Source organism: Grammomys surdaster, unplaced genomic scaffold (genome assembly GCF_004785775.1).
Source record: "Grammomys surdaster isolate TR1022 unplaced genomic scaffold, NIH_TR_1.0 192, whole genome shotgun sequence".
Classification (NCBI taxonomy): domain Eukaryota; kingdom Metazoa; phylum Chordata; class Mammalia; order Rodentia; family Muridae; genus Grammomys; species Grammomys surdaster.
The window spans coordinates 2,511,574-2,535,915 of NW_021604637.1; the positions used below are offsets into that span (position 1 = coordinate 2,511,574).

At 38.6% G+C, this 24,342-nt stretch overlaps 1 protein-coding gene across 5 annotated transcripts; it reads left to right on the plus strand.

Annotated features, from left to right (window-relative positions):
• Positions 1–1,300: 1,300 nt before the first annotated feature.
• Positions 1,301–24,276, plus strand: Tial1 (TIA1 cytotoxic granule associated RNA binding protein like 1). 5 transcript variants are annotated; one of them, XM_028769356.1, is made up of 12 exons: positions 1,301–1,763; positions 8,387–8,483; positions 14,593–14,742; positions 14,976–15,030; positions 15,171–15,258; positions 17,113–17,188; positions 17,959–18,067; positions 18,982–19,077; positions 19,193–19,277; positions 19,488–19,611; positions 19,792–19,850; positions 19,947–20,056. In XM_028769356.1, the coding sequence occupies exons 1-11, from the start codon at positions 1,732–1,734 to the stop codon at positions 19,807–19,809; spliced, it is 930 nt and encodes a 309-aa protein (XP_028625189.1). In that variant the 5' UTR covers positions 1,301–1,731; the 3' UTR covers positions 19,810–19,850; positions 19,947–20,056. The 5 variants fall into 5 exon arrangements, with proteins under 5 accessions (XP_028625189.1, XP_028625188.1, XP_028625186.1 ...); XM_028769353.1 differs by lacking the exon at positions 19,792–19,850 and adding an exon at positions 21,454–24,276 and having other exon boundaries at positions 1,309–1,763; positions 19,947–20,086; XM_028769354.1 differs by lacking the exon at positions 19,792–19,850 and adding an exon at positions 21,454–24,276 and having other exon boundaries at positions 1,314–1,763; positions 14,644–14,742; positions 19,947–20,086.
• The last annotated feature ends 66 nt before the right edge of the window (positions 24,277–24,342 follow it).

Consider the following 24,342-nt stretch of genomic DNA (forward strand, 5'->3'; position numbering starts at 1 on the left):
GAGGCAGTGGTCACATTAAGCTCACAGTGATGAAGCAGGAGGAGGAGAATCTGAAAGATGATTTAAATATGCATGCACCGTAAGGGAGAGAATGTATAACAAAACTTAAGAGAACAAGAAATGGTGCACAGAATTTAGATCATGTGAAGCAAGACTGGGACAAATTAATGTAGTTCTATACCTATGTCTAACACTCTACCCCCGAAAGGTTTCTCTCTGTAGCCCTGGCTGTCTTGGATCTCACTCTGTAGACTAGACTGACCTCACTCTGTAGACTAGACTGATCTGCCTGCCTCTGCCTTCTGGGATTAACGGTGAGCATCACCACCCAGCTTCCAGTAGATTGTCATGATTCTATCTCCTCTCTTGCTTTAGCAACTCAATACTAGCAGTCCATGTCCCCCAGTACCATGTTTTAGCATGAGACCTGGTCGTCGAGCCTCTTTGCTGTTTTCAGTGATCATTAGTTTTTGACAAGGTCTTGGTATCTACTTCAGGCTGGCCTTAAATCCATTATCCTCCTGCTCAGCAATACTATGCGCCACCACGCGAATATTTTAGTTTTAACTAGGGATTTGAAAGAGGGGTAGAGGCGCAAAAGTATTTGTACGAGGGGCTGCTCTTTTGCCTCCTTACCCACTTATCCGATGAGATAATGGGTAGCGATCCTTGTGGAACTTGTAAAGCAAGTTACAAGCAGTATAGTCTAGAAAGGCCTATCTGGTCGGAACACGTGCTCAAAGACCAGGCTAGCTCTGGTGTAGCCCTATGCCCGCCACATCCCTTCGGGTTCAGAGTTGCCTCTCTCCTGCTCGTCGCGTGAGGTGTCGGTTGTTGGACACGGACCAGCAGTTCTGACGGCAGAGGCGGGCAAGGCCGGCTAGCGGGGGAACCACGCGGAGCCAGCACTGCGCCTGATCCACAGTTGAAGAAACCGCTCTGGGGCTGGACGGAGGCGGAGCAGAAGCTCACTCTGGACCAACAGAAGAGCCTTAAGATGCTAGGAGCGATCCTGGGGCGGGCCCCGGCGCGAGGCACTCTGGGATTTGTAGTTTACTTCCCGGACAGCTCCTCTCTCATTTCGGCCGCCCGCCTTTTATTCCTCGCTCTCTCCCTGCACGCCGACTACTTTGTCGCGGCACGTCCTCACGTACGACTACACTACCCAGAAATCTCTCCTTCGCGCTCTGGCAGGCGCAGGGTCTTCCTTGAACTACAGTTCCCAGAAGGCCACTGGAGAAGGGCTTTCCCCACTTTCCCGGGACCGCAATTCCCGGAGACTAGATTTCGCGGCTTTTCTCTGTGTTGGGTTTCTCTTGGAGCTGGTTAGGCTTTGACCGGCCAGCAGACCCACAGCGACGACGTGTTCCGTCGTGTCCAGTCACAGAGTGTACTCTTTGGCCGGGCTTTCTGTCTTTTCAGCCACTTTTGCTGGACAGGCCGTCGCAGCTGGCCTGAGCAGTGACCTGGCGGGCCGCGCCTGCGCCCTGCCGCGTTTCCTGCCTGGCTGGTGGTGGCGGCCATTTTGTTCATCCTCCTCCTCCTCCTGCTCCTCCTGGTTGGAGCGCAGTGTCCGGAGCGGGCTGGGGGGAGCGAACCCGAGAGAGGGGTTCAGTACCTTTTCATCTGTCCCCAGCCGGCGCCCGGAGCCCCCCTCCCCTTCCTTCCCGCCCCCTCCCCTCCCCAGCCCTGCCCTCCCCCTTGTCCCGGGATCACTCCGTCGCACCCACCATGATGGAAGACGACGGACAGCCCCGGACTCTGTGAGTACCCGAGACCCGGGGTGCCAGGCACCGAGTGGCCCGGGCACTGCGGGATGCTAAGGGAGGGAGAGCAGAGACCGGGACTAGCAGCGGACGGTGTTGCGGTGGCGCGGCTGTGAAGTGCATTCTTCATCTGTCCCCTTTCCCAGAGAAGGAAACCCTCCCTTCCCCCCAAACACAGTCACTTCCTAGGGTCTAGGGCTTGTCTCGACCTTTTCCTCCCGACCCCTTTTTTGTACCCTCTTGCTTGGCTGGGCTTGTGCACGGCTGAGGCTGTCAGGCGCGGGATAGCTCCTGTTCTCCCTGTGCTTTGGGGTCCCCGGGCTGAGCCAGGAGCGGCGGGTCCCTACGGGGGCTGGGCTTGGCGGGGGTGGGACCGCTGCTGCATCCTTTGGCATGAACACTCAGCCTCAGTCCACGTCCTCAGCAGTCCACGTCCTCACCCTCAGTCGCTCCGAGTCCTTCTCCCCAGCCTACCACTCTTTAACCAGAGGAACCCCTTGTCTCTTTCTGCCCCACGTGCCCCACGCTGTCAGAAACACCCGCCTAGCGCCTGATGCTTTTGAAGTGCCAAAGTGATTGCCTTTTGCCGCCGTGCACCACCTCTGTCCCTTGGATAACGAAGTTTACTTTGAGCGCTCACTGCGCCAAACTGACAACCAGTTTAAACTCCTTTCGCTCAGTTAGTGATGCCGCTTTCTAATCCGTTTGTGCGTCCGGACCATCAGAGTTCGGTAAAAGGATGTCTGCTCCGCTATTTATTGCGTGTCTTTTGAGTGCTATTTTTCGCGGTATAGCTGTCGGGTTTCACCTGAAGCCCAATCTAATGAATGAATCGCATCTTCCAACCGCTTAATTGGCGTTTCCTTCTTTTCCCTGATGCAGAGTGATGACTCAGCGTCTGTATTCCTTTCCAAATAGTGTGGCACTCTTTTTTTTTTCCCCCTTAGTCTGAGTAATTTCCAATTCATTGTTTAAAGTGAGCACCTTGGGTTTTCCCAGCCTCTCCAGGCCTACTACTCCTGCCTGGAGTAAATACAGAGTCAGCCTGCTGCTTTGTCTCTCCTCCCTCTGCCTAGTATTGATTGATATGATGATCAGAGTCCACTTGGCTTGTTTAGCTGATGGGGAAAGTACTTTTTGGGAAATGGACGGCGGTGGATAGACATTCAGGACCTCTGACTAGCTTCTGAGAGCTTCATATGTAGCACAGAAAATGTGTTCAGTAAAGAAGGTCCATATGTATATTCAGTGTTGATACGGATTTTTATTTTGAGCATTTTTTATACTTTCCATTTTTATTTTTCTTAACATCTGGTTTGGGGAACCTGAAAACATCCTAAACATATCATACCCCTTAATGAAAAATCTTTGTGTGTGTGTGTGTGTGTGATTTTATATTTCTGCCTTCCCCAGAAAAAAGATAATTGAGACAAAATTTGAAATTTCTTCTTCAACATTTGTTTAAGCCAAGGCTTGGTATTTTATAGTTAGCGGTGAGTACTGCCATAGAAGCATCTGGAGAAGCTAGACTTAAGGCCTAGCAAGTATAGAGTCAAGGAAGATGACAGTTACATTGTATCTAAAATACCTGAACTGTCATCATTGCATCATAATAGCTACTGGATAATTGGTAAATTCTGTCTCATTAACTGCATCTATTTGTTCCTTAGAAGAAGTTTCCTGTTTTTGTCTGTTACACAGTATGCCTTTTCTGTTTCTTTTATTCTGGTAGTCATCTTTGCATCCACTATCAGATCTCCTCTAGACCAGAGCTAAATTTTGATATTTCATACATTTATCATCTCAGATCTCTTGTCTTTTTTTTCCTGAAACACATTTCAGTTGTCTGTTTGGTCACCTAAAACTGTGATGTATACATATGAGTGAATAAACATCTTAAGCTCTATTGTTCCTGTATATTAGTATGTGTTTATATAGCTTCCTTTCCCACTTTTCTCCATGGGAAGTTGAAGTGTTTTGTTTTTAAATATAAGGACTGTACTGCTTCCTAGGTCTTAACCCTTCCTGCACTTAGTTCACTCCTTGGAATATAAAAGGTACTCAAATATTTTGCAATTGTACTTTGGTTAAATTAGTGTTGTCTTGTTTTTAAAAGTTATGATTGATTTAAATTATAGGTATTGTCATACTTCCTGAAGTTTGTTTATACATACACACACACAAATACATATACACATACGTACACACACACACACACACATGTAAACTTAATATAAAGTCTTGAAATCAAAGTAAATGTTTAATAGGATGTGATTTTGTTTATGAAGGACCTGTATTTTGCATTGTGATCTATGGATTAGGTGTTTCAAGTAACTACTATGGTTTTAAATAATGTTCTCTAAATAAAGCTTATCTTAACTTGTTTACTTTAAAATGCCTGTGTGTTACTAGTAAGGTTTTCTTCCTGCAGACACACACAAGCTAAGACATATGGTTATCTTCAGAAAACAATATGGTGTTTATAGCCTAGGTAGGTTTTTAAATATTCATTATCTACAGTATTACTAATTTATTTGATGGTATTTAAAGTGGTATAGAATTGCCTTGATGTTGAGTCTGAAATCCTGTTTGTCATATAGTTGCCTTAAGAGTCTGTTTTCTGGTGTTCCTTATTCTCATTTGACATTTATTTGGGGTTATTATGTATTGGTGATCTTAGAAACAAACCAATGAGATCACAGTATGAGATACTGGTGTTTGAAGTAGACCAGTCTTGTAGGATACACTTCAGCCTTGGGTTGTGTCTTTGCAGTGCAGTGATTTATCTGTGGTATCTGAACCCACAGTGCGACACTAAATTATCAGTCAATTGTAGTTTAGTCATCTGTTTGGTGTACTAAAACCCTAGAAATTGTGGATCTAGGATAAAACCAATGCTATCCATTAAGGCTATTTATTCTTCCTTGATACTCAGTAAAAAGGAGGAAATAAGCCATTGAGTTAGAGTGTGTCCTGAATATGTGTGAACAAAGCAGAAGAAAACAATCTAAGATCTCATAGACTTGGCCACACCATTGATTTAGCTGTATTCTGGCTATAATCAATCTGGTTCAACGTAATCATCTTTGTTTCTTCAAAGTGTGTGTGGGTCCAACCTTTAAAGGTCCTTGGTCAGAGTAGTTACCCTACACTACTGTGTCTTTCTTCTACTTTTCTGCTTTCTTTTTTTTTGGTTTTTTGAGACAGGGTTTCTCTGTGTATAGCCCTGGCTGTCCTGGAACTCACTCTGTAGACCAGGCTGGCCTCGAACTCAGAAATCTGCCTGCCTCTGCCTCCCAAGTGCTGGGATTAAAGGCGTGCGCCACCACCGCCCGGCTGCTGCCTTCCTAAAATGTAGTAGTCAACTTGGACAGTTCTTTAGAGGGCTATTGAGGGTTATTGTTGAAAATCTCCTTTTGTATAGGAACTTGTTAAGAAGAATCAAAAAGCTATCTTTATGGAAATGCAACCCCATTGTATTTTGTATAAAAGTACTGGTAATTTCAGCCTTGGTGGGGTTACTTTTTAGAATAAGAGCACACTCAGTGGAAAAGCTGTCATTAGCTTTCTGCAAGGCACAGTGTTCTTAATTTCTGCCCAGTTGGACATAGAAAATAGTTCATTGGCAATGTGAACTTCTTCCTGCTGTGAAACTGCCAAGTTTTCTAGTCTCCAGTTGACACTTAGACCCAATGTTAGGGATAAAGGTATCATTTTCAGTTATTAATGCTTCAGTTTCTACAGTTCTTGTTCTTAGAAGACAAGATAGACTGTAAGGTATGCATTTTCCTTGTTTTTCCTTGAGTTAAAAATCATTTTGGAATTTCCTAAGTGTTTTCTGTTACTATAAGAACTCAACTCCTTCTGCCATTTTGTACATGGTCTTCTGGTAGAAACTGCATATTTAAAAACCTCAAACTTTAGAATATACTACTACTTAGCTGCAGCAGAAGGTGATGTATAGAAAATACTATTTGGAGAGAAACATATCAACTCAATAAGCTACCAAAGGTGATGCTTACTATGATCAATTTTGAACCTTGTCCTAAATACCTTTGTTAGAATTATTCTGGGATGGATCATTTTTTGATAATGCAAAAGGCACAGTATACTACAGTATTTTTAGAAGTATAAATTGTGCTTCTTTTATATACATAAATTACAGACCCTTTAGTAGAAAAGTCAGTCTAAAATTTAATGTAGGTGAAATTATATACTGAATTGTGTCCTTTTTATCTTAACAAATTACGATGTCCTCTGTTATGGGAGGTGTTGTATGCTTTTCTCAAACAGTCTGCTGCTGTAGCAGTTAAATCTTAGTGAAAGTATTTGAAAAAAATAGGATAACTCAGTACTGGACTTTTCTATAAATATTTCATGGTATCCTAAACCTAAATGTTAGCAGTTTTGATCTTTGACAGTGCCAGATATGGAAATCAATTATATCCATCAGTGTGCCTCTAGAATCTGGCAGTTCCCTCACTGATTGGCAATGGGTTGGCTTAGAATGAAAGTCTTCTTAAACATGGCAATGGGTTGATTTAGAATGAAAGTATTCTTAAACAAAAACAGCGTTTACTGTGACTTAGGTGTGAAAAGTAACGTGCATTTTTTTCTTTTAAATGAATGTTTTAAAATATTAATCCAAACTTAAACCTGTTTAAATCATCAAAACTTTGCTGTAGTAAAACAATGTTCCATTTATTTTTGTTACTGGTTAGCGTCACGTTTAGAATTCACTGTTATCCCTTGTCCTCTCCCAGAAATGAGCAGACTAGACTGGTTAGATGAGTATAGTGTTTAGAAAATCAAGATTCCTTGCTCATTTTCTTTATTCTGTGTCTCTTACAAACGCAAGTTTTTCCATAGTCACCGGCTCATAAAGTCTCTGTGAGTGAAAAGGGACAAGCAGGTGTTTGTAGCTAGTTCATGATCCTTTAACTATTTACTGCCGCTGGAAAGAAAAACAAGTCACTGCATGGCCTACAGTGGGTCAGCTCCATTTACATTATAAGGAAAAGATGGCATACTAGAGTTAAACCAGTTTGTCTGCTAGCTTGTTCTTTTATTTCAGTAGCACAGGACTTGTGTTTCAGCCTCGAACATGTACCCTGAGGTTGTTGGTAACTGCTGGGAAGTTTGTAATAAGCTGGGAAGCTGCTGCTCATTTTTTTCTTCTTTTTTTTTTCTTTCATTTTTACATGTGTGTGTATGTGTGTGTGCTTGTGTCTGTGTGCATTATATGTGCATACATGTGAGCACAAAAGTGTGGGAGGAGGCCAGAAGAAAGCGTTGGATCCCCTGGAACTGGAGCTGCAAGCATTGTGAGCTGCCAGACCTAGGTGCTGGGAACTGACCTCTGTCCTTTGCAAGAACAGCAGACATGCTTAACGTCTGGGCCACCTTTCTAGCACCAGTTCCTTAACCAATCTTTTTAGGTTTTTCTTAACCATAGCTTTCTCTTGCCCTTTTTCTTTTAACATGTTTCATTTGAAAACTTTTTATGTATTTAACATGGCAACTGTTGCAAGCCTAATTTTGGACTCAACACTGTTTCCTGATGTTGTATTGTGGTTAGAAAAGTAAAATGGTATCCTTTTACTTCCCAGAAGAAACTATGTCACATTTTACAAGTAATATTTTGGTTTATGAAGTGGTTTGTGACAAATGTACATTTAAGGTGTTTATTGAGAACCAGAAAGACTTTTGGCAATTTATTGAGATAAGTTAAACACATAGTGTAAGGCATAAACCAAGGTATTCATCTCTTGGAGGTAAGGTGGTGACTTTTCTTTTTTCTTATTAAATTGTTAATCAGTTGGTGATTTGGGAGGAAAAAAAAACCTCAAACTTTTATAAATATTCAGTCAAAAGTATTTTGGGGGTTTATCTTAAAATCTTCTCTGAATTTCTAAAGAACTCTTCTTTTTTTTACAAATCTTTTTTTTTTTTTTTTGGTTTTTTGAGACAGGGTTTCTCTGTGTAGCCCTGGCTGTCCTGGAACTCACTCTATAGACCAGGCTGGCCTCAAACTCTCGAACTCAGAAATCCGCCTGCCTCTGCCTCCCAAGTGCTGGGATTAAAGGCACCACCACCGCCCGGCTAAAGAACTCTTCTTAAACTTTTATTTGTTATCCTCATGAAATTGACTTTGGTTGATCCTGGTACTTTTTTAATGAGGAAGTTTAAATTATTCAATTCCCTTTTTCTTAAACAAAGCAGTGAAGATGTACCATCCATCAGTAACAGTCTTCTTTAGCCAATAGTGGAGCAGACTCCAGCTTCCCTGTCCCACCTACCCTCTGTTTTGCTAGAACAACTGAACTCCCACTCTCTTCTTTGTTCCTGTAATTGTTTTGGTTGGCAGTGTTAAGACAAGCTCACTAACAACTACTGTGTAGTATTAGTTCATCAAGATGGTTTAGTAAATCAATATTTGTCATATGTATGGTATAAATTATTGTGAAATAGAAAATATAGCTATCATAGGGCTAGGCTTAACTGGAAAAATTTGTCAAAGACAGGGACTTGAAATAAAAGATAACAGATTAAACTAACACATTATAGGTGTAGCTAAAGAAACACAGCTGATAATGTTTTCTTTTTGTCTTTTCTCTCAGATACGTAGGTAACCTCTCCAGAGATGTGACAGAAGTCCTTATTCTTCAGTTATTCAGTCAGATCGGACCCTGTAAAAGCTGTAAAATGATAACAGAGGTAAGGTCTTCCTGGCTAGACAGGATGGTGATGATGATGATGATACATAGTTGATGAACACAATTTTAAAATTCATTTTAATTTAAGCTATTTTAATTTAAGCTTCAGATTATTCTGTTGGAGAGATTCCTGTTTGTGGTATTGACTTAATCCGTTGATTTGGCCAGTAATCTAGGTGTGGAATAAAGTCTGGTGTGAGAAGGCAAAGACTATGCACTGGTATTACACAGTCCTGATGGAGTTACCTTCAGGTGATTCTGCTTGTGAACAGTCTGTCTGGGAAAGATGGCAGATGATGGTATCTCACATACTCCAATGCAAATACTGATAATTCAGTCTCCGTTTCAAGTTCAGGGTTTGGTATGTTTTGAAGTCAGCACTTGGTTATTATGTGCACAGTGGAGCAGCGGACATCTTATGTATCTTTAGAAAATACTAAAGCCTGAAGATAGGAACTTAAACCATTATAATAATTTGATTTGCTCTAGAGATGGAGCTCAGTGGTAGAGCAGCAGTATTCATGATATGCAAGGCCCTGGGGTCAACTCATAGTTCCAAGATAAAATCTAAAATTCTGTCTCATTTTCAAAGAAAAATTTTACTTTTCTCATTAAGACTCTAGTTGTACATAATGACTCATATATCAGTCACTCTTTTCTTCCTTTCTGCTTGTTTATCAAATTTGTTTGACTGCTGTATATCAGACACTGTGGTAAGTGCTAAGAATCCATTGGTGAATAAGAGAGATCCAATAAGATTTTAGGGCAAGTAGGAGACTAAAGTTAACACTCACATAGGATATAGAATAGAAAGCTCGGGATCATTTAGCTTAAAGTGCTGCAGGGACTTCAGGAGAATACCTGCTGTGGTAGTGGGTCACGGGAGTTTCTACTGGCAGTCAGAGTACAGACTGGAACCCACAGGATAACAGACACTTCTGCAGTGAAGTCTGAGGAAGAAGATCTGTGAGAAGAGTGTCATAGAGCCTGCAGTATAAGGGGAGAGCCCATGAAAAAGAAAAAGCAGAGCGCCCGTTAGTTGTGTTGAGTAGATGTGTAGCTGGAGTTTGAAATGGAATTAGACATAGAAATGCCAGTCGGTGATGAGACAAGTGTTTGGAAGGGCATGGAACTGTACTGGATTCTAAGGAACTGGTGTTTTAGCCTAAAATGGAGAACTATAAAAAAAAAATCTGTGAAGAGCATTGGCCTTTTAATCTCTTAATTGATAACACTTACATTCTGTTGTGTCTATTTTTCCTTCTTTTCATTTCTAACTTTGAGTCTATATTCTTTCATTAATAAAAATACTTGTCATGGGACTATTGAAGGCACTGTCAACACAAGGGAAAGGCAGAGGGAGTTCCAGTTGGATAGAGAGAAGCACTATGGAGAGGATAAGTGTTCTGTGATGACGAGTGGAGAGTGAGGCCGAGGTCGTGTGGAAGGGAAGACCTTACCTGTCTTAGTCTAGGCAGGGATATCAAGATGGTATCATCTGTGTTAAAGACTAGAACAGAGGGAAAGCAAAACAGCAAAGCCCTTGATTTCATAAAGAGGATGACTGGAATCTAGTGGGTGGTTGTGGAGAAAGGGTCTAGTAAGACAGGCAGGATTCAGAATCTCAGGGCAGAGTTGAGATTGTAATGAGTCTAATTTGTATGTTTAAAGATCTGTCAGTGTGGAAAATAGTTTGTAGAGGGTTGCAGGAGAAAAACCGGACGGGTTTATTCTGTTTGTCTGTGTAAGAGATGATGGACTGGTGGGTGTTAGAGTAGTGAAGAAAGACAGTGTATACATTGAGAGTTTTTATTTTGGAGGTAGGAACAATAGGACTAGAATGTCATAGGAGTCAGGGGACGCTTAAGATTTTTGTCAGTGCTATCAGGTGGGAGTAAGCATACTTCTTGCTAAAATGAGAATGACTGAGAAAGGCACAGGATGGATGGAGGAGTGGTGGCAATCAAGAATTTTGTTTTGTCAGTGTTAAATTTAAGATACACTTTGGCTATACAAATGGAGGTTTTATGTAGGAAGTTGGATAAGTGAGTTTGGAATTGCAGAGAATGGTGCTGAAGGATACAGTAAATTTTTTTTTTTTTTTTTAAATCCATGAGACTAGGTAAGATCACCTAGAAAAAGGTAGAGGAAAGTGGAGGGCCTGAGGTCTGAGGCCTAGAGCTTGGAACAAATCAGCATTCAAGAGTCTCAGACAGAGTTAAGGTGGAGTGACAGGCAGACCTTCTGAAACAACCTCCAGTGAGGAAGTAGAACACCAGTATAAGAGACCATTTACAGCAGGGAAGATGGTGGTCAGTTGTTGTGACTTGTGTGGAAGAACAGAAGAAAGATGAGGTGACAGAGAGGTCACTGGTGAGTTAGCATGCAGTTTCAGTGTCTGGGTCAGCTTGATGGCAGTGGCTCTGAATGACTTCAGGAATACAGATGATGGAGAAAAGAAAAAGTCACTAGAATAGTCTTGATTCATCTGATATTTTTAAAAATCTCTGTGTGTATACAGACATTTGAGGAGTGAGAAGAACTCTTTACAACTTAATCATGTATTCTAATTCCTAGATTTGAACCTGTAGATAGTTTTAAAATCTCTCATATATCTGTTTTGACATTTGTGTCATCCAGTCAGTAATGGTGACCAGACTAATTAAGGTAAGGACTCAACTGATTGGTAGAGTGTTACTTGGCAGTGGTCTAGGTAGGAAGTTTCTAAAGGACATAGACTCCAGGAAGGAATATCTAACATCTAGACAGTTTCCTTTTAGAAATTTGATTTTGTTATGTAAAGAATCCTGAGCAGCTGGGCAGTGGTGGCGCACGCCTTTGATCCCAGCACTTGGGAGGCAGAGGCAGGAGGATTTCTGAGTTCAAGGCCAGCCTGGTTTACAGAGTGAGTTCCAGGACAGCCAGGGCTACACAGAGAAACCCTGTCTCAAAAAACAAAAAAACAAAAAACAAAACAAAAAAAAAGAAAAACAAACCAAACAATCTTGTTTTTTGTTTTATGATTTCTTTTTATTTGGTCTGTATTGTTGAGACAGGTCTTGCTATGTAGCAGTGAAACTCACCGTGTTGTTCTTGAACAAGTGGCGATACTCCTGAGTGGAGGGGCTATAGGCCTGGGCAACCACATCCACCTGCTTTGATTTTTTTTTTCTTTCTTATATTAGCTATTATCATAGACTCTAGTTTTCACTATATAATGGTATGCAATGTGTATATACATATAATCTTTAATTTTAAGACAAACATTAAAATATTTAACATCTGACAGTTGAGTTTAAACACAGACCAAACACAATGCGATGTGAATATTTAAATACAATAGTTTTCCCATACTTGAGGTCAGCTTCAGTTCAAGATATAAGTGAAAATGGAAGATTTCACAAGAAAAGAATTTATAAGTTTGTTTTTTGTTTTTGAGACAGGGTCCCTGGCTGTTCTGGAGCTTACTGTGTGAATCGAACTGACCTTAAACTAGCATAGATCCACTTGTTTCTGTCTCCTGAATATTGGGATTTAAGGCAGGTGCCACCATGCCCATCCCAATTGAAAAGCTTTGAATTACAGATTTGAATGGTGTAATGAAATCTCTTAGTGTCTAGAATGAGACAAAAAGGATTTGTGTTCAACATATTCAGATTGTGCATGCTACCCACCTATGAGTCACTTAGTAACTGTCGTCAGATGACTGAAGCATCTATGTAGTGCTCATGCTCCAATAACTTGTACTTAATGATGGCTCCAGTGTGAATTAATGCTGACAATTTGAAATCCCAAAGATAAGTCAAAAAGTGTTCCCTTTAGATGAAAAGGTGAAAATTCTGCAGTTAGTAAGTAAAGAAAATTACAAGCTGAGTTTGATTATTAGCAGTAGGAGTGAATCTTTGAAAGTGTAAAAAAATGAAAAAAAAATTAATCCAAGTTTTTCTGTTGCACCTAAAACTCCACTTAGCGTGATCTGGCTAAAGTGTGTTGTTCCAATGGACCGGCATTTCTGGCCAATCAGAATCATGTGGTATTTGTCTCAAAAGAAAGAAACAAACAAAAGATGGAATAGGCATTATAAGAAAAATAGTGTAAAGAGGACTTAATGCTGTCATAGATTTCAGGCATCTGTTAAGGTCTTAGAACACGTTGCCCAAAGATAAGGGGAGCCACAACACATGCACACACAGAATATGAAAGTATCAATATGAACATACAGGAACTGGCCTGTTCCTGCTTAGATGAAATTGGTATTACTCTGCATGAATATACTAGTTTCCTAAAATCTGTGTGATGGTTTTATATATCATTGTATTAAAATGCGACAGGATTTTACTATATGGCCCAAGCTGGGCTAGAACTGTTATGTAGACTAGGCTGGCTTCAGACTTGAACTTTGAGATCCACTTGCCTCTGCCTGCAGGGATTAAATATGTGCTCCAAGATTGGCCCAGATTGTTTTATTTTTTTGTGGTCTGTCTGCCGGCGTCAGTGAATGTGTCTGGTAAATATTCACTCTTTTCATAGGGGAAAACTTGAGTGTTTTTATTTGTGGTCTTCTCCTATTTCCTTTCTCTGCTTCTTTCTATTGTCTTATTTATGGCTATGACAATAGGATTTTGTGTGAGAGAGCATAGAGCCCACGTATTACTCTTAGGACATTTTACATTAAATAGTGCTGGATGTTTTAACCTGACATTAAAATGTACATTGAGCTGCGGTCCCATATAGGTCTCAGCTTTCTTTAAAAAATACGATTTTTAGGTAGTGCTGATTTCTTAGCATCCGTATTAGTTATGTATTTTCCAACTCATGAACATTTTGTTTTGTTTTCTTTTAACTTGGTGCTTTGTGATACGAATTTGTAGCTCTGACCTGGGTTTACTTAATATTTATTTAGTTACTTGGTTTTAAGATCCTAGGTGGCAAACCCATGCCCTGACACACGCTAGACACTTGCTCTGTCACTGAGCTGTACCCAGCATGTGCTAGAATATATACATTTTCAGCAATTATATTCTAGATCACTAGTATATTTGCTTGACACTGAAAAGACAAATTCAAAATGTTTTTATATTCTCCAGTATATTATGCTTTCTAAAAAGGTATGTCTTTCATATATGTATGTGCATATGGAGATCATGTTGGCCTTCAACTTAGTCTTCTGATTCTTCTGCCTCTGCTTCCCAAATGCTAAGATTACATGTATGTATAATCATGCCTAGCTATCATGCTTGTTCGAAAGATGGAGGATTCATTTTATTAACTAGTTACAAGAATTTTTCTATTTTTATTCTTTATTTCCTCTTTTAGAAAAGGACTACATTATATCTAGTCTGGTTAACAATACAAAATACTATATATTGTAGTACTCACTACCCTAGTTTTGATCAGAGGTATAATGGACTCATTTCTATATATTTTGTTTGTTTTCTTGAGACAAGGTCTCTCTTTATAGCCTTGGCTGCCCTGAAACTCTATATAGACCATGCTGGCCTGGTCACAGATCTCCCTGCCTCTGCCTCCAAGTGTTAGGATTAAAGGTGTGTGCCACCATGCCCGGCTACATTTTTGTAAATTTTTTTTCTTATAAGCCTGAAATATAGTATATGAAGGATTGTAATGCATAAGTAGAAATCGGCCTTTTAGAATAATGTTGGAGCTGGGTGGGTGTGGAGTCTGCCTTTAATCCCAGCTCTCAGGAGGCAGGCGGATCTTTGAATTTGAGGCCAGCCTGGTTTACATAATGAGTTCAAGGACAGGAAGTAAGGTTTCTCTGTTTTGAAAAAAAACCCTAATCATAATAAATATGATAATGATGATGTTGGAAGAAAAGAGCAGTGATAATGAGCAGTCCTCACTACATCCGAGATAGAGGTTTGAGACTCATAAAAGGTTCTAGCTTATTAGACTTCCCCAGTCTTCTATATTCTAATTTAATCCTCACAGCCATGATTCTTTACTGTTTGTATGGCTCTCCTTGATCAAATACAACAGTATTCTGAGGCTCAGCGTAAGTCTTAAGTGTTAGGCTTTCATAGACTTATGGATCTCACCTTATGCATTCCTAGCTGTCAGTAATGTTTTTTCCTGGATTTTCTTCTCAGCAACCCGATAGCAGAAGGGTCAACTCTTCTGTTGGATTTTCTGTTTTGCAGCATACAAGCAATGACCCATATTGCTTTGTGGAATTTTATGAACACAGAGATGCAGCTGCTGCATTAGCTGCTATGAATGGGAGAAAAATTTTGGGAAAGGTAAGATAATCGGATGATGACATCCAGTGAATGTGTATGTATGCATGTTAAATCAGACTGTATTCTTTCCTTAGCAAGATTAAAAATAGACAATCGGCTTCTGAGTGGTCTCTATTCAGCCTAGTGCCTTTGCACAAATAATTCAACTTGATAGATGATTTATTAAGTGGTAAGTGTTAACAGTTCATAATGACATGCCTAATAATTGTATTAAATATAATCTTTGTTTTTAGGAGGTCAAAGTAAACTGGGCAACAACACCAAGTAGCCAGAAAAAAGATACTTCCAGTAAGTACTTCTGCTGCATGTTACTGTGGAGGCGTGACATTGTCCTGGCAGCGTTACCAGCTTACCTAAGGTTCTTTTCCACTTTTAGTGTTGCCTGACTTCTTAAGTATTTGATTACCAAATGCTTTGATTGATTTCAGATCACTTCCATGTGTTTGTGGGGGATTTGAGTCCAGAAATTACAACAGAAGATATCAAATCAGCATTTGCCCCTTTTGGTAAAATATCGTAAGTATCATAATCAGTATCAGACTCAGTAGCGATAGGCAAAACTGTATGATTAACATGTATTAGAATCAAGGTTTTCTTTCTCTAGTTAGTGTGTTTTTCATTTGTTTTTACTTTTCTTCTTTTGGTTTGTTTTGTTTTTGAGTAGATGTTGTTGCAAATGTTGATGTCATTTCAATGTTTGGGGTCTTGTTTTCAGATAACCTTGTGTATAATATGTTTAAAATTTTTAAGTGATTCTGTTTGTTACATTTAAAGCAAATATTTAGATGGTAAAACTTCTAGCTCTTTGTCAAATGTTTTCAAATATTGATGGTTAAGAATATTGGGTTAATGAAAACTAAATGTGATCTTTATTGTGTATTAAACTTTTATTGAAGGAGTTTTTAAGTGGCGGGGGGGGATCTAGGCAAATCCTTGTATTTTATGGTTAAATTGGAAATGTCCTTGTTTAACTATAATGATAAATGTGTTTTAATACTTAGCTTTGAGACTATGTTATACCATTGCAATATTAAAATGTTTTCATGTCTAGATAATAAATATGAGATTAAATTGACTTTTCTTAGTGATATTTGATTTTGCTAGTGAGGGGACAAATATGGGTTGATTTTTAAAAGTATATGCTCAAGTTTTGTTATTTGATTAAATATATTGGAAAATTAAAGGTGATTACAAGTTCTATAAAATGTCATAATTTTGATTAAAATGAATTGGTTATATATTTGTTGATTTAAATTAAATGTATAACTACAGAAATGTTTTAAGAACAACTTTTCTATTAATTTATAACTTGTTGTTCTATAGACTTAACTTATTTGTAAGAAAGATTTAATTCTTAATTTTCTATTTTGATATTTGCTTTGCTTTTTAATGTAAATGTGGTAAGTAGTATTGTTGTAAAATTAGTGTAAAATGATACAGGTTGCTGTTTTTGATCTTTATTTATACCTGAGACCTGCAGTTTTTCTACAGTCCAAGTCACAATTAAAAGTAATAGCATTCTGGTTATTTTGCAGAATTGCTCATAAGAATGGACAGGATCTTGAAGGCTAACTGCAAGGAACTGTGCACACTGGAACTCAGTTGTAGATTTTTTTTCTCATTTCTATTTATTCTTATTATACATTATTTATATATACATATTTTAGTATTTACATTTTAACATTCTATATTCAGTGGAGTTCTATATTTCCAATCATTTTAACTTACTCACTAAAATTTCTGTGTAAATTTGTTGTTTTCGTACTGGTGTGCTTAGCGTTGTTGTTAGTTTTTTATTCTCCTTTCTTAAATTTCTGAAAATGTCAATTTTTCAAAATTTACAGCTGCCCAAACTCCAAAATGATGATAGAGAATTGACCAAGAAAAATAAAGAAATCTGTTAACAGGCCATGTATGCCTTTTTAATTCCTATTTTTTCCTCTTTTTCAATTTTTTAATATTTCATATATTTTGTATCACTAGGCAGAAGACATTTAACTATTTAGATATTGCATGGTAAAGTAGTTAGCATTGTTACAGTAATTTATAGAATCAGTAAGTCTTAGAGGACACTAGCAAATAGAATCTTAGAAAAGGAAATTGTTGCTCCTGTTAGTCTTCAGATCTGAGTGTCTAGTTAGAAAGCACAGGCTATGTGATTAGGTTGCATGTTTATTACATGTTTTTGTCCTACTGCTTTTTTCTAACAGGTAAAGAAGCATTAGGGAGAGTTCAGGAATGGCTGTAGTTAATTAGGGCTAACTGGAGTTTATTTTTAAAATGCTCACAATACAGTGTGTGTGGTTCCTTTTAGTTTTTATTTGGAGGGTGACTTTTACTTCCCTCATTTAGCTGTGCTTCTTTTCACAGGGATGCCCGGGTAGTTAAAGATATGGCAACTGGAAAGTCCAAAGGCTATGGCTTTGTATCTTTTTATAACAAACTGGTACGTTCTTTCAATTAACTCAATTAAAAATCTTCAGTTCTGGATTAGTTGCTTCATTAAAATTAATGATTGAAATTTAATGTGCTAGAATGTTAACTTAGAAATAAAACTTTTATATAATTTCTTTTAGCATATTAGTAATAGAAGATAATTCATTCTTTCAATAACTTGAAAGTACATAGAAAAGGCTAGGGTGAAAGCACAGTGAAGGAAGATTAATAAAACACATTTGTGCATTGGTGAAGGCACAGTGAGGTAGAAGTAAAGCCCAAAACTAGTAGAACAAACCAGTTATGAGAATTATGTTCAGTTTTAACCAGGGAAGTTGATTTTAATAATTTCACCAAAACTCTATTTTTACAGTGAGTATTGTTACAGCAGTTATGTATGTTAGCCTCTTTTTACATTTTCTTCTGTAAATGATACATTACAAAGCAGCCATAAAATTAAGGCACTTAATTTTATGAAATGACCTTGTGAAATGCCTGTTTTTCTTTTGACACATTTGTGTGTATTTGAGAAAAATGATTTTTGGTTGATCAGTGCAACATAATTCTTGAACTTAAGTGTTATATTAGTGTTTTCAAACCCATTAAGTAAAAAACAGCTTTTATGGTTCAAGTTGTTTATTGGTGACACATTTGTTACTGGTGATTAGTGGACTCCCGGATGATGGCATGCATTGGACGCATGCATTTGTCTTACTATGTCTTAGAAAGTTTTTTCCTTTGTTTCTGATTGCTCTTTTTAAAAATGTTTTTTCTCCATAGGATGCAGAGAATGCAATTGTGCATATGGGGGGTCAGTGGTTGGGAGGTCGACAAATCAGAACCAATTGGGCCACACGTAAACCACCTGCCCCTAAAAGTACACAAGAAAGTAAGTTACATCTGTATACGTATTGCAAGTATAGATTGTGATCACACCATGTAGCATTATGTCTTAATTTCTTAGTATTTAATTAGTGTAAGACCTAACCTTGTATTTCATTATAGGAGCTTTAGATATAAGTTGAGAACCGACTGGTTTATTTATAGATAAGATCTGTATTTAAAGCTAAGGCTATCGCTGAGTTGGCAAAAGTTGTTGTGCTTGCCTAAGATGCACGAGGCCCCTGGGTTTGATTCCTAGCATCATACAAGCCAGGTGTGGCTGCTCATGCCTATAATTTTAGCACCTGGGGAATGGATGCAGAAACAGAAGTTCAGAGTCCTCTTCAGTATCATAATGAGTTCAAGCTTAGCCTGGAATACTTGAGGCCCCACCCCCAATGTGTTAAATCATAACATTGAGAAAAAAAATTGTTCCCATTCCGGATAGTGGTGGCGCACGCCTTTAATCCCAGTGCTTGGGAGGCAGAGGCAGGCAGATTTCTGAGTTCCAGGCCAGCCTGGTCTACAGAAACCAAAAAAAAAAAAAAAAAAAGAAGAAGAAGAAAAAGAAAAGAAAAGAAAAAAGAAAAAAAAAATTGTTCCCTCCCACTGGGATATATTTTAACAGTATGTAGCCAGGAGTGGTAGAGCATGCCTTTAGTCCCAGTACTTGGAGGCAGAGTCCAGCCTAGTCCACATAGGTCCAGGATAGCCAGGGCTACATAGAGGACCCCTGTCTCTAAAAACAAAGATTTAAAAATTATATGTAAGAACAGAAGATTGTGTATATGTGTGGTTCTGGGTAGGACCTTGCACACTGCTAGGCCAATGTTCTACCACTTAGTTATAACCTTAGCTCAAAAAGTAGTTTTGTAATACTGTATAACAATCCAGATTTCATCTTTTGTTTTCTTCTTATAGCTAACACTAAGCAGTTAAGATTTGAAGATGTAGTAAACCAGTCAAGTCCAAAAAACTGTACTGTATACTGTGGAGGAATTGCTTCGGGGCTGACAGGTACAGTGCTTGGTTTCCTAATCACCTTCTGTTGATATTTCAACACTATATTAGTATAAATTTCATGGTTAGCATGAGCTTTAAATATTTTCTTTATGTATTTTTCTTTGTATAGATCAACTTATGAGACAAACATTTTCACCGTTTGGACAAATTATGGAGATAAGAGTCTTTCCAGAGAAGGGCTATTCGTTTGTCAGGTAATGTTGGAGCTGTGAGATAAGTAGTGCTCATGCATCCTCCGCATTCCTTTTACTTACAGTATTGGGTCCTCACTAGATGGCAGCTTACCCATGGCATGCACATGTAACGTGAGACAGATGATGACAGACAACTAACGGTGTCTAGTTGATGAGTTTGCCCATGTTCTTAAAGACTGAGGGCAAAACCTCACTGTTTTCTCCTCCTAGATTTTCAACTCATGAAAGTGCAGCCCATGCCATTGTTTCTGTGAACGGTACTACAATCGAAGGACATGTGGTTAAATGCTATTGGGGTAAAGAATCTCCTGATATGACTAAAAACTTCCAACAGGTAATTCGATTTTTCTTAGCATCTTTTAAGGTTTCCATCTTACATATCTACGTAGGAGCTTTGGAAATTGTAAAATTAACAGTAAAATAAAGCATATAGCTGCTTTCAGTTGATTATATAAAATGCTATTTCAAAATTGTTTTGCGGTATTAACTGAATCTTAATACTTTCTTTTTACAGGTGTCACCACCCCAATAAACTTAGACAATGATAAATAACAGAGTCCTATTCACATAAGGGTGCTTACTTAGTTTTTCTCTTCCTTGTCTCCCACTCTTTCTTCATATACGGTGTTTTGTTCTTTTTCCCTAAAACAGTCATTTGCTTTTTCCTAGGTTGACTACAGTCAGTGGGGCCAGTGGAGCCAAGTGTATGGCAATCCCCAGCAGTACGGACAGTATATGGCAAACGGGTGGCAAGTGCCGCCCTACGGAGTGTATGGGCAGCCGTGGAACCAGCAAGGCTTTGGAGTAGAGTGAGTTGTTTTGGTTTTTCCATTATAGAAACAGATGAGCTTCTGGCAAAAGAGAAATCTGTGCTCTCCTAGGGGAGAGTCTGTTGAAATGATGGTACATTAAGGCATTTGGGTTATAGATGGTACAGTAACAAATCTCAGGAAATATGGTTTGTAATGCTTTTAATTACAGAGATGGGGAATGCAATGTGACCTCTCTATAAGCAGTTGGTAGAATTTGACTTACCTACAGTGGCATTTTAATTTAATTTTGTCTGTATAAAAGATCTTTGTCTAGAATATGCTTAGAAACATGATGGTTTCTTTTTTATCTTTTCTTTTTTTTCCGAGACAGGGTTTCTCTGTGTAGCCCTGGCTGTCCTGGAACTCACTCTGTAGACCAGGCTGGCCTTGAACTCAGAAATCTACCTGCGTCTGCCTCCCAAGTACTGGGATCAAAGGCTTGCGCCACCACTGCCCAGCAAAGCATGATGTTTTAATATTTTGCCTTTATAGGACATCTTCGCAAGTTATATGACAGAGCAGTTTTCGTTCTGTGATGGTGATAGAGTGGATTTGTGGCTTCGCTTTCTCTTCTAGGCTGAGCTAGACCTTTATTTTCACAGTGTTATTGAGAATACTACAAAACTCGACTGTAACACGAGTACTTGCCTACTAAGTCATTTATTTTTACTTTGTAAGACAGTGTCTTCACTGTAGCCCAGAATGGCCTAGTTCTCACTTGGTAGCCCAGGCTGACCTCAGACTTAGACTCATAGCTGCAGTCCTGTCCCAACCTTCCAGGTACAGGGATTACAGATAGGAGGTCTTATACCTGGCTCTGTTGTTGTTGTTGTTACTATTCTATTTTTATTTTTGAGATAGGGTCTCTGTGTGTAGCCCTGGCTGTCCTGGATGTTAACTTTTTGAGATGGTCTCAGTGTAAGCCCTGGTTAGCCTGTAATTATATAGACCAGTTTGGCTTCAAACTCAAAGATCCACCTGCTTCTGCCTCCCAAGTGCTGGGATTAAAGGTGTGTGCCACCATGCCCAGCCCTTATTATTTAAAAAAAAAAAAAATCAGCTTTCAGGTAGTTTGCAGACTGAAGGTAAGTTGTGATTATCTTAACAAAACATGCTGGGTTGTTGGGCATTGTATCATATAAAGAAGGCCCTGGGCCTGATCCTCAAGCACAGCAGTGAAATAAAAACATGAAAAGCAGCTTTAAGACTTAATGGTAGTGTTTGTGTTCTGCATGTGTTCTGTTTGTTGTAGATTTGTGGTTTTATCTTTGTGTTCTGTGATTAGACTCTGCCTGATTTTATATAGCTGTATAGATTATCTTTTTCTCGTGTTTGCTGAAAATGTTTTCCCCCTTTCTTCCAAGTCAATCACCTTCTGCTGCTTGGATGGGTGGATTTGGTGCTCAGCCTCCTCAAGGACAAGCTCCTCCCCCTGTAATACCTCCTCCAAACCAAGCTGGGTATGGAATGGCAAGTTTCCCAACACAGTGAGCTGGGACTCTAAACACAATTATAAATCACCACAGGCTCCAATCTCCTGTGACACTGAAGACATGAAAAGGAAACATCGGAAAATGGAAATATTTATTTTAAAAATTGAAATGTTTGGACCCTTTAGCACAGCTTTGCTTGGTGAAGGACACATGTCTTCTAGTTCTGCCTTTTTAAGTTTTTGTTCATGATGGATATGAACATGATTTTTCTTTGTGTACAAAAAACTAAAATAAAGTCAATAAAGACAATTCTGACTATAAATTTTGATATAATAGGAGAAATGGGTAATACACTTTGATCCTTAGACACTATTCCGTTTTTATCTTGCTGTTCAGTATTTTAACTCACTGTGTTTTTAAAAGAGCAAAAAAGGGAGTATCGTGAAAAACTGAGAATCACATCAGTTCGTCCTGAATTATGATACTCCCCTCCCATCCCTGAGGTGGACCACATAGAAGTCAGCAGGAAAAAGTGATTTCAGAAGAAGTACATGATGTGGGAATCGCTGTGGAAGAAACACGTTATTCTCTTATGTTAAAGAAAATGAAGCCAGACTGAAAGCTTACAGCCTGAATAAGGACCAGCATCATCGGAGTTTCTTGAATGATTGTTGGTGGTCCATATTAAGACATATTTTTAAAACTTTAAAAGTGTTGGTTATCAAAAATGTATATTACATTTCATTTTGAGGGAAAATTCCAAGTATGATGTTTATATTAAAGTCAGATGGTCATACATGTCTTTTACATGGAGTTTAAATGACAAACGTTGTAAATATTGAGAACTACAGTGTTTCCAAAGCATGCTTCAACATAGAAGTAGCAGCAATGTCATTACTCGAGGGGACAACATGCTCGCTGCGAGTGCAGTGCTCAGTAGCAGTGTTAATACTGACGTCTTCACGTCTTCACAGTTGGCCATGTAAAATGAGAACGACACAAATGACTACACAGAAGAAGCCTTAATTTCATACAAACCTTTGATGCATTAGTATATTCTAAATTGTAAGTGGAAGTTAGATTTGGGCTTTTTTTTCCTTCCCTCTTTGTTTCCTTTTGTTTTGCTTTTGTTTTGGTACATAAATACCTTGATCAAAACCCAGTGAAATGATTTCAGAGTTCCTATAAGTTGTATAGCACAAATTTTTTTTTAAAAAATCTTGGGATGTTTTTAAAAATTAGTATATTTTCCCCAAGAATTTTTTAAACAAGATTGCTAAAATATCTTAGACAACTTAATGTACCAGTTTATAATCTGATAACCAATCTGAGTCTTACACAAAGTTGTGACTTTTATTTCTAATTTGTTTTTTTTCCCCCTTGGGAGTGTGTGGGTGACAGATCTGAATAGGCCTGAGTTGTATGTGTGCAGTTTAATTGAATCTTTGGGAAGATGTGGGAGTTCCGGACATGCTCTCGCAGTATCTTTCAGTCTATGTGGATACAGTCTGCCTCATAGTTCTATAAAATGAGAATGTGAAATAGATAAAATCCTATGTGTTTCAATTGTGACAGCTGGGGGTGCAAATATTTTAATAGTGTGTTAAACCTGTTGGCCTGTGTATGCACAAGAGCAAAAAACCCTAACCTAACCTTTTTGAGGTAAGATGGGTAAGACGCACCTGGCATCCACACTAAGCTGTTGAAGTCTAAAGATTAAGGTAATGTGGTTTGTTTATATATATACATACATATATGTATGTATATATATATTGGTGACCACAAAGATTCTGGAGTTTATTCCCTCCTTCACTTAGAAATACAGCCAAATGTATTCAGCATAAAAATGTACAGGGTCTGAAGTTCTTTTTTGAGCCAAAATCTTTATGTACCTTAGGTTTTTTTGTTTTTTGTTTTTAAACCACAACTAACCCTGTGTTACACCCGTCAATGGCTAAATATACCCATGGGGGTTTTTTGGTCATACCTTTGGGGAATGTTTTTGGAAAAGTTATTTTATATTTTATAAGAAGAAAACAGGAAGCTATATTCTGCCCTTGAATTAAGATTTCCATTAAACTTTGTGAAACTCGAACAACCTAAAGACTTTTTAAGTTGATAAATTGATAAAAGCTTATTAAATTAAAATTTCAGTTTCCCTTTTTTTCCTCTGCTAGTAACTTAAGTGGCTTATTGAGATAACTAATGGCTAACTCTAGCTGTAGTCTTTTCTGTTTTATATGAGTTAATAAAATTATCCAGACTAGTTACATTGCCATAGTAAGTATGTGACTGACATATCTTTTGTCTTAATTTGGATGAGAAAAAATGTTTTTTGGTCAGTCACAGTCATTTCACAGCAACTAGTTTTAAGATAGAGAGGACGTGTGCAAATGAAATGCACCATTTTAAGAAATGGGACAATCAGCTCGCACAGGTCCAACTGTCTTACAATGCAGATTTGAGTTCATGCCCTCTGTCCACTTTAAGCCTAAGAACTGTTGCCTTTTCTTTCCTGTGTTCATCAAGAACAGCAGAGGGACTCTTTGGCATGCAAGGAGATGTCTCTCATAGTTTCTTGAGCTTTATCTTGGTGTGTTTGCCTGCCATCGTCTGTGCTTGAATCCTTTCTACTAGCATTTTCCTCGGTGCCAGTCCGTCTGATCTTTGTTTGCTGCCAGTGAGAGGCCAACTAAAGCCAAAGCTGTAAACCACAGTTGAAGTAAGTCTTTCAATAAAGACTAGTCTATGTAAGTGGCTTTCTCTTATTGTTGTTCATTGTGTAACTGTTCCAGTCTGCATGGAATCCACAGTTTGGCT